Source organism: Pseudorasbora parva, chromosome 1, assembly GCF_024679245.1.
Source record: "Pseudorasbora parva isolate DD20220531a chromosome 1, ASM2467924v1, whole genome shotgun sequence".
NCBI lineage: Eukaryota > Metazoa > Chordata > Actinopteri > Cypriniformes > Gobionidae > Pseudorasbora > Pseudorasbora parva.
In genome coordinates, this window is record NC_090172.1 from 39,390,058 (window position 1) to 39,407,686 (window position 17,629).

The 17,629-nt window shown below is 43.5% G+C and overlaps 1 protein-coding gene across 1 annotated transcript in view; it reads left to right on the plus strand.

Moving 5' to 3' along the window:
* The first annotated feature begins 922 nt into the window (after positions 1–922).
* Positions 923–17,629, plus strand: part of galr1b (galanin receptor 1b) — a 39,235-nt gene continuing 22,528 nt past the window's right edge. The window contains exons 1-2 of the mRNA XM_067450692.1: positions 923–1,861; positions 2,762–2,827. Coding sequence (XP_067306793.1) covers positions 1,205–1,861; positions 2,762–2,827 — 723 coding nt within the window. The 5' untranslated portion in view covers positions 923–1,204. The remainder of the gene's footprint in view (positions 1,862–2,761; positions 2,828–17,629) is intronic.

A 17,629-nucleotide genomic window follows, 5' to 3' on the forward strand; every position in this document is an offset into this window, starting at 1 on the left:
CTGATTTTGCAGTTTTCTTCTTTTGACATAAAATATTTTCTTATTTTCTTTCAACACAGTTACTTTTTGTTTTATAAATTAATGTCAGGTGTACTACAATGTAGAAAGCAATACTTTATTTTTTTATCTGCTATTTTTATGTTTTCTTCCTTCAAGAATCCTTTCTATTATTTATGAAAATGTGTAGATGTAGCAGGGGTAAATGGGTACAGATATGTTATAGCCAAATGCTTCCAAGAACTATTACTAGATTTCCCTATCTAGTAACAAAGATTGCCTTCTTTTCACTATAAGACATTTTGTTTTGCATAACAAAACATAGGCTATTCAATTCAGGAACATATTTTCAAAACTGCACAGTAACAGCTGCTATAAAATCCCGGAAACAGTTTAAGAATATTCATCTTTTATTGAGTTCATTGAACACTCTTGCATCATTTTATTATTGTTATTTGTGTGGGTGGAATGTTGCTTGTGTTAGTAAGTTCATAGTTGGTTAGTGTAACTTGGTAATGAGAGTAGGCATATACATGAAATGTATACTTATGAAAAAAAATGTATGTATATATTTATTTATTCATTTATAATTTTTTTGAGAAATCCCAACTGTGAGTTGTGGATATCAGCAGTAGTAGGCCTATGCCTATACTGATTAGATGCAGCATACAAACAAGCAAGTCAGTCACGGAGTCTGCGCGTGGTTATCTGTATCGTCGACTCGTGACAACTTGAGATAATGTGAGAACAAGCGTAAAGGTCTTCAGAATTTTTCAAGCCAAGTTCATAAGGGCACAAAAATGTTAATGTTCTTTAACCCACAGACACGGTTATAGTTATGAAAAGTAAAATATAGTTATTAGGCCAATTCAACTTCAGAGAAGCGTTGCTATTATAATACCGAATCGATCAAAATGATCGTTTACGTGCTTCCGGGCGTAAACTTTCCGCACTGAGCCTGTGCCAGTGTTACAGCGTCTTCCCGGGAAAGAACACGCGCCAGTAAACGATGCGCGTTCTCATTAGTGCTTCATACCCAGCCGGTGCATTTCCCATCGTAACCGGAGTACTCCACAACCGAGCCAAAGATGTGTCCGTGCGCGCTAACTTGAGAAAATGAGAAACCAAACAAGATAGTGACTGTTCTGTGCTTCTTAACGGACTTGTGTTCTTTAGTTTTGACCGGGCGTCTTGAATCCTTGTGAAAATGGGGTTATCCCGAAATGAAACGGTAATTTGGACAGAGGAGCATATGGACACGAACCAAACGACCGACTCTTTTGGTCCGGAGATAGTGATTGTGCCCGTTATATTTGGATGTATATTTTTCTTGGGAATCATTGGAAACACTCTAGTGATGGTTGTCATTGGGAAAATAAAGTCGAGGCGCTCGAGAAGTACCACTAACATTTTCATCCTAAATCTCAGCATAGCAGATTTATCTTTCCTTTTGTTTTGCGTCCCGTTTCAGGCCACCATTTACTCTCTTCCCGAGTGGATCTTCGGGGCGTTTCTGTGTAAATTTGTGCACTATTTTGTTATGGTCAGCATGCTGGTGAGCATTTTCACGCTAGTGGCCATGTCCGTGGATAGGTACATTGCTGTGGTGCTCTCCAAAAAGTCTCCGTGTATTCGCAACCGGAGGAATGCGCTCATTGGCGTTTGTGTCATTTGGATGCTTTCCTTTATCTTTGCAGTCCCGGTTGCGCAGCACCAAATTTTGACGGATCACCCTGAAGCTCCCAATAGCTCGTTCTGCTGGGAGATTTGGACCGAACGGGTGGCCAAGCACACTTATAAAGTGACCATTCTCGTGATAGGGTATCTGTTACCGCTGGTTTTGATCACATGCTGTTATGCCAAGGTAAGGAATCGACATAAGACATATTGTAGAATTAAACGAGGGAGCTACAAATCTATACGGTTTATTCTATACGAGCTGATTTATCGTTTTAAATGATAGTGTGAGGATGAGAAGATTTTAGCAGCGTCTTCGAAATTACCACATGGTTTAAAAATGAAAGCTAGCCTCCTTGACGCGTGATTGCTTTTAAACTGACTTTTTTATTGCAGTGTGCGTTTCCTCCAATTCGTGTCAACATGATTATCACAATGGCTATAACAGGCATTCACTTTAGGTCAAAAAACCTTGGTCATAGCTCAACAACTTTTACAATCGTGCTCGAGAACAGGTTTATTCAAGGATGCAACAGGTGGCCATGCGCCCACACAGACTGTTCGATGGACACTCCATAATTCATCCCCTCTGGATTCTGAGATTGGGTAAAGTCGCCTACAAACAGTAGATCACCCAAACGTCACAGGGAATGGGAAGATTCATCTTTTCCAGACTCCTCATAATCAATTTATGCATGCTCCTTTGTTTGCTTCTAGCAAAGCTGGACGTTCAAATATACAGTGACCTCGTTGTAGAACGTCATAACTGTGCATCCTTTTGCAATAACAGTGCCGTATTTGTGGAATTATGACCAGCAATCGATAATGCCAGACTGTGACCAAATTTAGACTTTTAGTTCATTGCAAAAACCTTTTGATATCAAAATATGTGGAGTTCATATCATGTGATTGCTTTAAGTATACCTAGTATATACAATTTATATAGCAAAATGTGTGTTTAGATATGCATTTTTAAATGTACAGCCTTTCTCTTTTGGACCAGAGATATTGATGACTCGCTTGAAAAAGGTTTTTGTTCAGTCAGATTCTTATAATGACAGTATCTCTTTATTCTTTTTGATTTCAGGTATTATATCATCTTCATAAAAAAATGAAAAATATGTCCAAGAAGTCTGAACGGTCAAAGCGAAAGGTAAGAGATTTGGTTTGTGGACATGTTTCCTTTTCCTGGTCTTGACAACAACAGTTCTGTAAAACTGATTTTGTATGATTTTTTTCCATGATATGATGGCATGTTTGCATTACCACAGTAATTTTGACATTGTTTGGATTGTAGTATATGTTCTAGTGGAGCATGACAGACCTCATAAACCTTCATGGATAATACTTTTTTTACTATTCAACACACATATTTTATTTAAATCACGTTAACAATTCAAAATCTGTTACTCTTAAAACAGTAATTAAATGCAGTGTCATTTAAGCCGATTGATTTGGATTAACAAGTTAGTTTGCCAAAAAAAACTTAAGATAATAGGTTAAACTTATTTGGCTTGCTAGCTTCGGGGTGGGATGCTGGCACAGCTGAGACTGAGGAGAGGTAAGCAGCTTATTATACTCTGGCTGTTGGCTGTGGATTTGAAGATTAGATGGGCTCGCTTCTCCCTAAATTACGTTTAGGAACTTCACTTAATTTGGACAGTTAGTCACAAATATATGGATTGTATTGCATTGATTAAAAAAACTAGAGCTGAACTAGAGCTCCGGTTATTGTGAAGGATTATGTGTTCTGCTACATTTGATAACCAGTGAGTGTTGTCATGGAAATTGTAAATACAAATAAAAAACAAAAATCAAGTTCACTTGTATCAATTCAGACAACCTCCAGTTGTTAGGTTGGGCAATTTCTTGTTGTAATTTCTTGTCTAGAAGCTGCTATCAATTCCCCTGATTCACAGGTGCGCGACAGGGTCCGTATTCACAAATAATTTTATGTTACCACTAGGAGTCCCCCTAAGAGTTAGCCAGTGGCTGTTACTTCTAATGTGGTAATTAAGGAGCAGCTCTTGAAAATGATAGGACTGTATGGCATTTATAATCTTAAGTGTAATAATCTACAAAGAATGTTAACTCTAAAAGTAGCCTATAGCTCCAAAAAGCACAAGACATAGTCAAAAAAAAAAAAAAAAAAAAAAAAAAAATTCTTTGGTGGTTCTACAATCCAGCACTCTTTTTGTAGAGCATTTTTGAAATGTGGTTTGAATAAATCCCCTATTAGTTTAAATGTGGGGTAAGTGTTATTTCAAAACCGTTTTACAAAACAGACTCAGGCCGAGTGGAATAACAAACTTGTAGCCAATCAGCAGGTAAGGGGCGTGTCTACTATTGATGGTGAGAAGAGAGCTCTGTGAATTCAAAGAGTGCATGTCATTATTCAAAACACAAGACACACATAATAACGGACATTAGCCGAGAACAAATATGCTGGCTTTTGCTTGTATATGCTCTTGTTATGTTTGCTTGTCTGTCCAATTGTGATTGTATTGTCAGTCACTTCAGTGAAGATAAAGACCCATTCATTCCACACTGTGGAGCATCTAAATTTCCTCACTGTTGTTTCAAGCGTCAGCTCACAAAATGTTTTGGACAAGTAAGACACTATACTCCTAATATATGTTTTTTTTCCTCTTTTCATGATTTATATAACCCTTATCCGGTCATAAATGTAATATGTCGTCGTTAACTGGACTACCGTGCTCATGTACTATCGAGTTGTCATGAGAACGGTTTGTGTTTTTGTGATCGCTGTAACTCTAATCTTGTCATGTTCGTTAGTTGGACTGTCATGCTTGAGTACTATCGAGTTGTTCATAAGAACGGTTTGTGTTTTTGTGATAGAAGGGGTGACCTTTTCACATAATATTCGACCTGGATTAGTAACACACAGATTCTGGCATAGTCGTTGCCGGGTTACGTATGTGTGGGGCAGAGATATCAAAATAGGGGCGAGACCCTTTTAGGGGTAGGGGCGTGTTTGTTTTGATGATTTGAAATACCAACAACGCTTACCAGATAGCACTTACCCCACCTTTAATTTAATAGGGGAAAATGAATAGAATAGAAGCTGAATAGATTTAGCCACAGGTGTAATAGTTGATTGTTACATAATTTGTTATAGGCTACACACTAATTGGTAACACACAAACACACAATAATACATTTTTATAATTATATATTTGTCCTTCCCACTGTCTACTGCTATGCCTCTCTACAAACTATTGTGTGCAAATTAAAAGAGCTAATAAAAAGATTTAAAAAGTGACAGGCTTTAAATTCTCTAAAAAAGCGTATAATGTGTTAAACCTTCAATGTATCAAAAAGAAACATTTTACACCCTTCAAGAGCATTAATAGTGCACAGTCTAAGTATTTCAGACATATTGACTTTCAAATAAGATATTTTAAAAGCACTGCTTGATTAAAACTGACAAATTCATGCATGCCATGCAACCATTGCATCTGTGTTTTTAGCTCCTTAATGGCCCATAATAGCCAATATGCTCCAGAGTGGTCTCTTGTAACCAGTGGCGACCAAAGAGGGTGTTATGGGATGGCTGGGGTCAGAAGGGAATTCTAATGATGCTTTTACTCATCGTTGAAATAAAGAGAATCCTATATATGTTGGGATCTCGCACACAAAATGCACTAGACCTCAATGCAGTCATTTTTGTGGTGAGGTGAATTTGTCCTTTAATGTAAGAAAAATCAGAGATCTGTATCTATAGCAACAAATCACTAACCTTGGGTCCTTTTATAGTAGATGATTCATGGGTATTATGCAGAAAATGTTGTCCTGGAACATGGATTTCTGGGCTTTCATTTCAGTCAATTATAACGAAGTTGAAAATGAGTGATCGCTATTTTGCATGATCCATTGAAAAAATGTTCAGTCTGAAGTCTGCAGTGTGCTGAAAGGACTACAACAAAGCTGTGTTAGTTAATGGAAAAGGCAGCAAGAGAGGCCAAGAACTTGAAAAGAACAACTCTCGTTGATATTTGTATTTATCTTTGGTGGGTATGTCTGAAACAATCCTGTGATAGAAACAAGTAAAGTTTAACATAACATTCAACTAAATGCTGAACTTGAAAAATTGACCATATTAAAATAAACTGTTCTTTTAGGGGCCTGCACACAAAATGATTTTGCTGCTTGTTCAGTTTGTGCTTATAAATTCAATTGGACAGTGGATTTCTAGTTGTTATTTTATGTTTTTGAGCAAAGGGCAATGCTTGTTAGTGTTTAATGTGTAGTTAGGTTGAGAATCTTGAAGAGAGGTTGCCTTTTACGGAGTGTCTATTCACACTAAGTGCTAATAGCGTGCCTTGTTGGCAAGTGCTATTCACACGAGCTCCTGTGCCTGGCTGTGCCAAACAATATAATAATAAAAAATGCCCATAGTTCAACATCTTCAGTGGTGCAATCAGTAAAGCGTATGGCTAATAGATCACTGTTTTGTCACGATCAACACAGCTTCGAATCCGCCTTTTGCAAAGGTTGCTCTTCTCTATTTTTTCATCACAAATCACATCGGAAAGGCATTTATTTTCAATAAAAAAATTTTTTACATTTTCTAAATGTGGAAATAAAGTGCCAAACAAAAAGTTTAATAATAATAAAAGCATTTATTGGGTAGGGTTAGGGCTAGGTTTAAGGTTCACTTTTATTGACCCTTTAAGGTGGCATTCCATTTAATAATTTAAATAAAAGTAATAATTTTTTACTCTGTCATTATTGCATCTGTTAATGTACAACAATACTGAGCTGCAAATATGTATGTGTCAAAATAAATGATAAATTACATGTAATTACTATATTTAGCAAAGAACTTCTACTTAAATATAGTGTAAATAGAATATATCACTATTTCCACTTAGTCAATATGATCTGCTAGCCTAGAAATCTAGACCCACCCTAGCGGCAGCAAATATAATCTGCCGCAGGTAACGTCTAGCAACTCTCAATACACTTCTGAGCTGTAAAAACCAAACTCTGGTCGGGCCAATCACATTGTGTATAGAGTCGGTGGGCGTGGCTTAACATAGTGATGGCGGAGTTGCGCTTGCATGCTACTCGTTAACACAGAGGCTCTGAGCTTTGACCTCGACTCTGGAAGACTTGGAGTTAAGCTTTTCTCTGAGAAAAGAACAAAGAACGGCACTGAAGTCATTCTTAAGAAGGGAAGATGTGTTCGGAGTTTTGCCGACCGGATACGGTGAAAGTTTAATCTATCAACAAGCTCCACTTCAGGTTGCTCTGGTTGGTGTAGCGCTATCCTATTGCTTGCAGTGGAAGTTTGAAAGACAACCGTTTATCCCGCCGCTCGGATTGAGCCCTGCCAATGGTAAGTTTCCAGAACAAACATCTCGTTGTGGGTCTGGCTTGTCAGTGTAAATATCATCTATCGCTAAGAAAGTATGTTGATTTCACTGAGTAAATAGTATCTAGTTGCTATTAACACCGTGTAAATAGCCACTGTTCTTATTTTTCTCCATTATGCCACCTGATGGCGTTTTGGTTCCTTGTTGCCTTTGGCTTGGCTTGTTCAGCTGGGGAAACAAAATTTTCAACTAAATTGAATTACTCAACTAAATGATCTATATCAACAAAATTACTGATCTGACCACTTTGTCGCTATATGATAATTGAAATGCTGACATCACTGTTTTCTCCAGAGAGGCTGTACAGCCTAATCAAATTCTGCTGCATTATTTTCCTGTTAACACTGTGAAGCTGCTTTGAAACAATCAGCATTGTAAAAAGCGCTATATAAATAAAGTTACTTGACTTGAGTTTTTTTTTTTTTTTTTTGTGCTTACCATTGATTAGAAGAGTTAAGCTATGCTGAGGTTGTGGGCGCACAGCAATATATAACTTTGCTAATGTCAGTGCAGTGAAAAGTCATTTCTTGCTCATGCTAGATGTATAACTTTGCTATATATAGTTTTAGAGTCTAGGCAGATTTTATGGACATTTCTAGAATGCATGGCATTGTTTTGTCATCACTACGTGATGTGGTCGATTTAATTTAATTTAACATCACAGTGCAGCACTATGCGATATGTCATTGGGTTTGGACATTTATAGGTGAAATGATATGCTTACAAAAACTTTCTTACGTTATGTTTTACACTAAATCTGTCCTTCATCTGTCAAGTATATGTCTTTGCTGTTCATATGTGCATAGAAAAGATATTGCTTGTCAGCACCAATTAGATGTAGCCTATTACATTTATATCAATCATTTAATCAATCAATTATGAATCATTATCTGTATTGTCACTGACACAAAAAAAAGGCTAGCATTCATTTGAATTGTCCGTGAAAGTGCACAAGACGCAACAGTCATAGCCCACAACGCTGCGCAAAAATAAAAATTTAAAGTTTGTACAAGCTAGAAAAAAATGATTATGTGGATACTTATGCTGAAAACCTCAAGCAATTACAAACGTAAATGGTAAGGCAGCTTATATCTCTTGCTAATAAATTTCATAAATCGAGGTATATATTCTGTCCTCTATATTATATAAAATGCAGTTCTGTATTCAAAATCTGATTAGATTAACCACGTTTAAACTGTTTTAACAGGCAACTCACTCACATCTGTGACCACATATTAGTTAAGTTTTATATTAAAGTCGGCATAAAATTAAAAATGTGATGATGTTTCTTCTCAGCTGTTTCCTTTCTATTATATTCGTTTGAAACCATGAGAAAAAAAGAATGTCGTATGGGACTTCAGTGTGTCCATCTGGAATTTATAGAATTGTAGAAATTGACAGCTGTATAACTTTCGTCTAATGAGCAGAATCATGACCTGTTTGTTTCCCCTGCTTGTGAATGGCAGGAGATAGCAACTGCCATACTATGCCATACGCAAACACTGCCCATTTCAAAAGATACCAAACATGTATAGTGTTTGTAAGAGCCACATAAGGACTAGTTCACTTGAAATAATAATTTAGTTTAAACATTAATAAATAAATATAAACCATTTCATGAAAACTAATAAGAAATGTATTGGTTTAAAATGCATGATTTAGTAATCTTTAGATCCTATAACATTTCAGTATTTTGAGCTTCCGGTCAGATATCACTATACGTCACAGCGTTAGCGATTGCATGTAGTTAGTTAGTTTGAAGTTAGAGACGTTGGAAGAAACACGTTTTTTTGACAGTGCGTACCATGTCTATGTATATTTTTGTTTGTTTGGAAGTAAACATATAAAAAGAAGACCGTTGTCTGCTCGTGTTTCAAATACTGGTTGTAGTTAGACTGACTTTAAAAGGTGGTACAGAAGAACTAAAAGCAACTAGGTGCCATTACAGTATTGTATATTTTGTTCACATTAAACTATATAGATTTTGGGTTAATTTCAGGTGATCTCAACATATGGAGAGAAGAGATGGGGTGAAGGAAAGGAAATGTAGATTAAGACAATACTGAGGTGAGATCAATTCTGTGATTGCATCTAGGTTGAGGATGCTATTATTGAAGAGATAATTAAGATGCTAATTTCTTGTAATGAGTCCAAGTCTATGCAGCTTGGCTCCAGCCTTACACTTGAAAATCTCTTGAAGTATCTCTACTATCTGCGATGCACTGTGTATTCCGATACCTTTCTTTCAGAACCAGCATTCACTTTTTGAGCATTCTGAGCTACAGTAGCTCGTCTGTTTGATCAGACCACACGGGCCAGCCTTCACTCCCCATGCGCATCAATGAGCCTTGGCCAAATTTTTAAGAGCTGCAGTTTTGTGGATGCTTTGACCCAGTCGTCTAGCCATAACCGTTTGGCCCTTGTCAAACTCACTCAAATCCTTACGCTTGCCCATTTTTTCTGCTTCTAACACATTGCCTTTTAGGACAAAATGTTTGTTCCCTTTCGAAAGGGAACTCGAGCTGCGTCAGCTGACGCTATGGGGAACGCCTCCAGCGTGACCGGTGTCTGAAACGTTTATCCAATCACATCAGTCCTACTGACCGGCGACAGCCTCTGACGTCATAGACGTGCGACCAGGAAGTATAAAAGGGCGCCTTGCAAACACAACCGCATCCAATTCGTCTTCAGGGACTGTTTGTCTGATTCGAGAGGAAAAAAGCATCATGTCTAAGCGCACGCACAAGTCAAAGCACGGCTTCAGAAAGTGTGCAGACCCGTGTCCCAGGTTCCTCACACCTGAGGACACACACACACTCTGCGTGTTCTGCCTGGGTGAGGAGCACGCACGGGAGGTGCTGGAGGAGAGTGCCTCCTGTGCGAACTGTGAGCGTCTGTCACTGAAGACGCTCCGCTCTCGTCTGGCCCTCTTCTCGAGGGAAGAGGGTCCAGCGGCTGGGAGTGGTCCCGCTTCGGCCGAGGCCGAGCGGCGACTTATGTCCTGGGGCTCCCAGCTGGATCTGGCCCGCCGTCTAGAGACGGAGGTTGTGCTCGGCGAAGGGCCAGATCACGAGGGGCGGCCGCCGGAGGAGGAGTTGGGTGATAACTCCTCCTTATCGTCGGCCGAGGAGCTCCCGCATCAGCAAGGGATGGAAGTGGAGGGTGGTGAAGCGGCCGAGGCCGAACCCTCCCAGCCATCCTGCCCCGTGTACGGGGAGCTGTTGGAGGTTATGGAGCGGGCTGCCGGGCGGCTACAGTTGCCGTGGCGGCGCGCTAGGGGAGAAGCCGCTCGTCCAAATCGCCTGGACGATCGGTTTCTCTCCGGCCATAACCCCCCGGCTCTTGGGAGCCTTCCATTCCTCCCCGATCTCCACGAGCAGATCGCGGGGGCATGGAGAACCCCGTTCTCGGCTCGCTTATTCCGCCATCAGCGGGCGAATTTCGCTGATGTGGAGGGAGTGGCCGAGGCGGGGTACGTGTCGATGCCGCCGGTTGATGAGACGTTTGCGAACTATCTCGCATCCGGCCGGGCATCGACGTTGAGAACTCCCACCCTGCCGTCTAAGCCGTTGAGAACGACCTCACGGTTAAACGGCAGGGCGTACACGTCAGCAGGTCAGGCGGCGGCGGCGCTGCACACCATGGCGGTGTTGCAGGCTTACCAAGCCGACCTGCTGAGGGACCTCGATCAGGGGGAACGCCAGGGTGGCCTACCCCCTGAGGCGATGGCTGAGCTCCGCCGCACCACAGATTTAGCTCTCCGGGCCACCAAGCAAACAGCAGTCGCCATCGGACGGTCGATGGCGGCTATGGTGGCCACGGAGAGACATCTGTGGCTGAACCTTGCGGACATCGGGGGGAAAGAGAGGTCCTTTCTCCTCGATGCCCCGGTTTCGCCCTCTGAGCTCTTCGGCACCTCCGTCGAGGCGGTGATGGGAAGGTTTAGAGAGGCGAAGGCGCGCTCAGCGGCTTTTAAAACCTGCATCCCACTGAGGTCCGGGGCCGCGCCCAGGCAGGCGGGTGTCCCTGGTACGTCACGGTCTGAGGACCGGAGACAAGACCAACGAGCGAGCGTGGCCTCTCGGGCGCCCCCTCCATGGCGGAGTAGGGCGCAAAAGAGGCGGGACACCCGGAACTGGAGGAAGGGTGCCGGTGCCGAAGACCGGAACCAGCGTAGGCGGGGGGAAACTCCGCCTACGAGGGCGAAGCGGAGGTAGTAGGTGAGCCCTTCCTTCCACCCTTTTCCTTGGCGCTTGACATCAGGCCGGGCGGGGCCAATGATGAGCGGACGTGAGACTCTGACGGCCCGTCTGGTCTGGTGAGCAGGCGCCCCCGTCAGGTTTGGGGTGCGTTCGTTTATGAGCTTATAGAGAAGTTATCATAAGCACTAGAAGCGGAAAAGTGGCGTTTTCCTTGTGTGAAAGGAGTCGTCTGAGTAAACTCGACCGCTTCCCTGAGTGGGCATGAGGAGGAAGATTCAGCGTTGGACGCCTCATCGGGAAACAACCCTCGGGGTCCGCGCAATGGATACTGTGAGTATATGCCTGTGCACGGATGTCATCACGCGCCGGTGGACAGCGGGTAAGCCTCAGTATGAGGGACGTTTTATGTTCTTAAAATGCTGTGTGCTCCCCGCCGAGGGTGTGTTGTACGGTGTCCCCGTTTGGTGGCCGGAACGATTTATTTAAGGAAGCCGTGAGACGGCTGGTGAGAGCTAGCCTCGCTAGTGGAGAGTAGCCGTCACGTTAAGCCAGTAAAGTAAACATGTTACTTGGTGTGTTCTCTCAGTGCGTTGAGAGCGGTTACCGCTCATTTTCGCGGAAATATGTTTCAAGAGGGAAACTAAGCGAGAGTGGGTGTCCCTAGCGGTTCGGCTAAAAGCTCCGGGCCACCGGAGGGCAAGTGTTGTAGCATTAACCCCTGCGGACGTAAGTAAGCGCGAGGGTGAGTAGGCTAACACACGAACGAAGATATGTGTACCCAACCCTCGAGATATGGGCTTGGGATGTTAAGTTGCTATGGTGGAAAGCCTTAGCAGAGACTGGTATACAGGCAGATAGCTTAGGCTGTGTTTTTACAGGATGATAAAAACCCCTATTCAGCCCCCTCTCATGTGAGAGTCGCCTGGCCAGGGCCCGCCCCCGGGTCTTCGCTCGGAGGTGCGGTAATACAGATGGGAAAAGGTGAGAGCATTATAGTTTTGCAACCTAGCCTGTAAGGCGGTAAGTAAGGTTTGTGGGTCATCTGGGCCAAATACTTTTACCCCATCCAAGGGATGTGGGACTGTGGTAACCATTATTCGCATATTGCAATAATTTGCCCTGTGTTTTTTTGCTCCACCTTTCGTAGGGCTCGGGGTGAGCGACACGCACAACCTGTGTGCCTCTTGAGGGCCCAGCGTTGGATGCTCCCCTGGGAAGCCAAGCATCACCACGGCGACGCCTTGGAGGAAACTGCGGGTTGCTGGAAATAGCAGCGGTCTCCCCGGGGCTGGTGTGGTAAGGAATGAACTCCCCTTACTTAAAGGGGTTGTAAGAGCAATGTGTTGAGTACACCGCTCTGGCGATGCAATTAGGTCTGTGTTGTAGGTTCTGCCGGAGGACTGGGCTTCGCAGGGAGGACCCCGTGAGCCTCCGAATGAAGCCAGCTGTGAGCTGTGAGCAGCCAGCCCGGACAGTCCAGGCAGTAGTCTCTGAACAGGAGGCCTCGACGGGCCTTCTAGTTGGAGTGACGACATCGGGGCCCGTGTGCGGGATGGTAAAAAAAAAAAAAAAAAAAATCTCCCTTTTGTTGTCACAAACAGTATTGTCTCGTCAACAGGCTTCGTCAGCCAAGCAGACAGCCATGGTTAGCCCGACATGGAGCGGCCAGCATTCATCCGACCTGCCAGCGAGTATTCATCGCTGGCATGGCTACAAGCCCAGTTAGTAGGCCTCCCTAGGCCTCCCTGAGGGCCTGCTGGGGTGCAGCAGGCCTTGCCGGGCCTCCCTTGAGAGGGTATTCCCGTGCTTCAGGTGCGAGACGGCAGGTAGTAGGCCTCACCAGGCCTCCCTGAGGGCCTGCTGTGGTAACAGTAAGCCTCGTCTGGCTTCCCCCAAGGGGTCGTTCCTGGGCTTCAGTCACTGGATGATAGGTAGTAGGCCTCGCGGGGCCTCCCTGAGGGCCTGCTGGGATGCAGCAGGCCTCATCTGGCTTCCCCTGAGGGGGTACTCCAGGGAACCAGCGCTGGATAACAGCTCCCGGGCTCCAGTCACCAGATGGCAGGTAGCAGGCCTCACCAGGCCTCCCGGAGGGCCTGCTGGGTTGCAGCAGGCCTCATCGGGTTTCCCCTGAGGGGGGGGCCCAGGGCCTCGGCCTCTGGGTGACAGGGGTTAGGCCTCGCTAGGCCTCCCCGGAAGGTGAGCAGGGAGCATGGTTGCTAGCCGGGGCGGTTAGCATGATCTGCTATCAGGTAGCAGGCCTCACCAGGCCGCCCTGAGGTCATTCCCCGGCCGAAGTGCCGGCTACGAGTAGCCTGGCAGGTAGTAGGCCCTGCGGGGCCTCCCTGGGGGAACGAGTTCCTTGGAAGGAGACACAGAACTGGAACTCAAGCTGACAGCTAGTGGTTCCTGCCGTCAGGCTTCGGTTCTAGCCGGCAGCACCTGATGGCAGGTGCATACTCTAGCACGACGAGTTTACACTGCTGCTATGCGGTCCTTACAGGACAGGGACCTGCATAGGTTGCCTACAGCATGGTACCTACCAGGCAGGCTTAAGAGCTCCCCTCTTAGGAGGGTTGTCTGTGAGCTTACGGCCGCTTGGGCCTGGTCAGTTGGTCGTAGGCCCCTCGGGGCCTCCCTGTGAGATCAGCCTGTAGGCCTTCTCAGGCCTCCTGAGCACCCCTGTAATGTATGTGCTCGGTAGATCCTAGGATTGAGCAGCTGACTCCCCTCGCTAGCAAGGGTGGGAAAGCACTACGCTGAGCGCTGTTCTCCAGGATAGCCCGTCTCTGAGTTCCGGCCTGAGGCGGACACTGCCAGTTCGCAGTCCCTCAGCTTGATGCCTCTCCAGAGGCGAGTTTCCAGAGGCTCTGTTGTTAACAGACTGGGCTGGCAGACGGAAGCGTCCCGCATAGTGACGCCAGGTCAAGCCTCCCTGGTGGCATTCGGTGAAGTTCTTCCCGAATAGTGACTGGCTGGGGCGCCCTCGGGTCCCCTAGCCACATTCCCTTAAAGGAACCCCTTCTGTCGAACAGGTTGGTTCCAGGCCTTTGAGCGGCCAGGGTAGGGTACATAAAGGTGCCCCAAGGCCACAGCTCGGGCTATGACCGTAGGGAATGCTGTCACTGACAGCCTAATGTGACCAGAGGGGGAGTGGTTCAGGCATTTCAGTTGAATTTGCTTGTCCTGACAGTGGTCACTGCCAGTAGGCATGCACTCCCCTCGGCATGGCGGCGTGGGTATATCGTTCCCCATAGCGTCAGCTGACGCAGCTCGAGTTCCCTTTCGAAAGGGAACGTCCCTGGTTACGACTGTAACCTTAGTTCCCTGAGAACAGGGAACGAGACGCTGCGTCACTTTTGCCATACCTCGGGGCCTGCCTGCCTGTAAACAGTCCCTTCAGACGAATTGAATGCGGTTGTGTTTGCAAGGCGCCCTTTTATACTTCCTGGTCGCACGTCTATGACGTCAGAGGCTGTCGCCGGTCAGTAGGACTGATGTGATTGGATAAACGTTTCAGACACCGGTCACGCTGGAGGCGTTCCCCATAGCGTCAGCTGACGCAGCGTCTCGTTCCCTGTTCTCAGGGAACTAAGGTTACAGTCGTAACCAGGGACGATTTCTACCTAATATAGCCGAACAACTAACAGGTGCTGTGGCGAAGAGATAATCAGTGTTATACTCTTCATCTGTCATAATGTTAATCCTGATATCCCTGACATATACTGGTTTATGTGTATCTGTACCAGATTAGTTGTACAATAAGGTTCAAGCATAGTGTAAATACAGTACATGTGAGACTGTAGCCCAGATTGCCCCAAGCTGGCAGTAGTGTTGCAGCAGTTCCACTGTGACTCTCCTGAGCTCAATTATTCCATTACCAGCAGAGTATTGTAATGCATTCAGATATTTTAAAAGCAGATTGATAGAGGTGTATTTCAGTTGGAATTGTTTCTGTCCTTAAATGGGAAAAGTATTTTGGGATTGACAGGTATTTTGCAGTTTAGTTGATTTTACGTCTCACTGTAGTGCAAACAAATCTTGCAAACAACCTACACATCCCATGAACACTCCAGATAAATGATTGGTTATGAAAGTGTCTGCGATCACAAACCACTGTTAATTTTAACAGAAAAGCAAGCATACTCTTGTGTGATTTGGCATTGCAGCCAATACAAATAATACATTCAATTTGCCTCACCTAATGCAGCAAAATCCTGTTTTTGTTCCACACCTGGTTCAAGAATTAAAATCAAAGAGGGTGCTTCTGAAAAATGTACTATTATCCTATCATGCTAAGAGTGCCTTATAATCACTAAAAAGACCTAGTGTTACTCATTCAGTGAACGCAATCTCACAGAGTTCCATAATATTAATCAGAAAAACGAACTACACAATGAATCACTTATTTAGATAATATACGCTTTGTTGTATTATATTGTACAATGTTGTACAATTGTCAAGTGCCTAATTTAACACTGAACCAAAACTTGAGTGTTTTGTGGATTCCAATTTAAACATCTGTGACTGGCCATTGCGTTCAAGAAATCAACATGTCTGTGACGTTGCTCACTGAATTGAAAACACGTTGGAAAGGGATCATTTGACACTCTCCAGAGCACAAACGATCCTAGACCATCAGTTATGGGCAGCTTTTTCTTCTAAAAGCAATCAGAAGCAGCAGCAGCAGCAGACGGTTTTAGTGAGAAAATGACACACTGGAATCAAATCTGTCTCTCTCAGTCTGGACGGGGGACACAGGGACATCCATGGGGGGAAACAAGCCCACCTGGCACAGGGCCTGTATGAAATTATATAATTAGTGTTTACATTTATGATATTCAGTATACGTTTAGAAATTAGAGTTATATCAGAGAACAAATCATTATTCCATTCAAATGTCTTTAATATTCAAAGAAAAATTGTGGAATCATTTTGAAAAGCATCATGTAGTACTGAAAAAGTTTGCAAACCCATTGGACTTAACTATGTTTATTTAATTGTGTTTTAAAATGTAATCTGATATCCCACTAAGCTGCAACAGTAGACACATGCAGTTGTCTTAAATATCACACAAACAATTTTAAAACAATTCTTGCACAAACAAAATATATTTTCATGTCTTTTCATTAAATACACTGTGTAAAAATTCAAAGTGCAGGGTGGAAAGTGTTTGAATGCCTAGACCAGGTATCCAATCTTGCTCCTGCAGAGTTTAGAGATTTGGACACCTCTGACATAAGGCTAATGACTAACTCCAAAAACCTAAAAAAAAGTTAAGAGTCAACTTACTCGGAGTCCTATCTATGAGTTGAGATTGGAGTTGTTGGTCAGAGCGGCCCTGCATGCTCTATAAAAATTGAGTGTGCTATTCACAAGAGGCATTGCTTGATATGAACCATGCCTCAAATAAAAGCGATCTCAGAACACCTAAGATTTTTTTGAAGTGTGTGCTAGTAAACCCTAAGTTATGAGGACAAAATGTCCCCACAAAGATGGCTATATGAAATATACTTACGTGTGGGTCCTCATGAGATAAACAACTTAATACTGTGTAAATCAGACTAAATTATGTTTTTTTTTTATGTTTAAAAAAAAGTCTGTTATGAAAGTTCTCTCTGGTGGGTAGGGGGTAGAATATACAGATTCTACAGTATTGAAATCATTATGTCTATGGAGAGTCCCCATAAAACATGAAAACACATTGTGTGCTCAGAAATAAACAGAAATAGTCATAGGAGGACATAATAGTGAGTAAATCATTTTATTTTTTGAGAGAACTATCCCTTTAAGAATGTTGCTTTGCCAAGAGATGGGAATTGTTACAAAAGTATCACAAATAGCTTGCTCAGGAGTCCACAGTTAAAGAAAGGGTTTATAAATTGAGATAGTTCAGTGCCTTTTCTAATTTCCAGTCTCCCACTGAGTGCATGACTTCAAGACTATAATAGATTACTCTGAGATGTTCAGAAGAGTGCTGGAGTTTAAAACGCTAAACAATAATCTATAATGGTGTTTATCGGACACCACAAAGAGATCCACCGTCCTCATCTGTCCCCCACCCATCCTCAATAAATACAATACCGTAAGGATAAACAGCCTCATAACACCAAAATCAAAACCTCATACCATATGTAAAGCGTGGTAGAGTTTCCCCTCAGAGTTTGGTTTGATTTGGCTTTGCTGCCTCAAGGTCAGCTTGCTGTCATCAATGGAAAATGTATACATATGTATGAATATAAATTCCCAGGTTTATCGAGACATTTTGCAGGAGAATGTGTGGCCATCTGTTTAACAGTTAAAGCTCAACAGAAGTTCAGTGATCCAACATGAAAACATCCCAAAGCACAGCAGTAA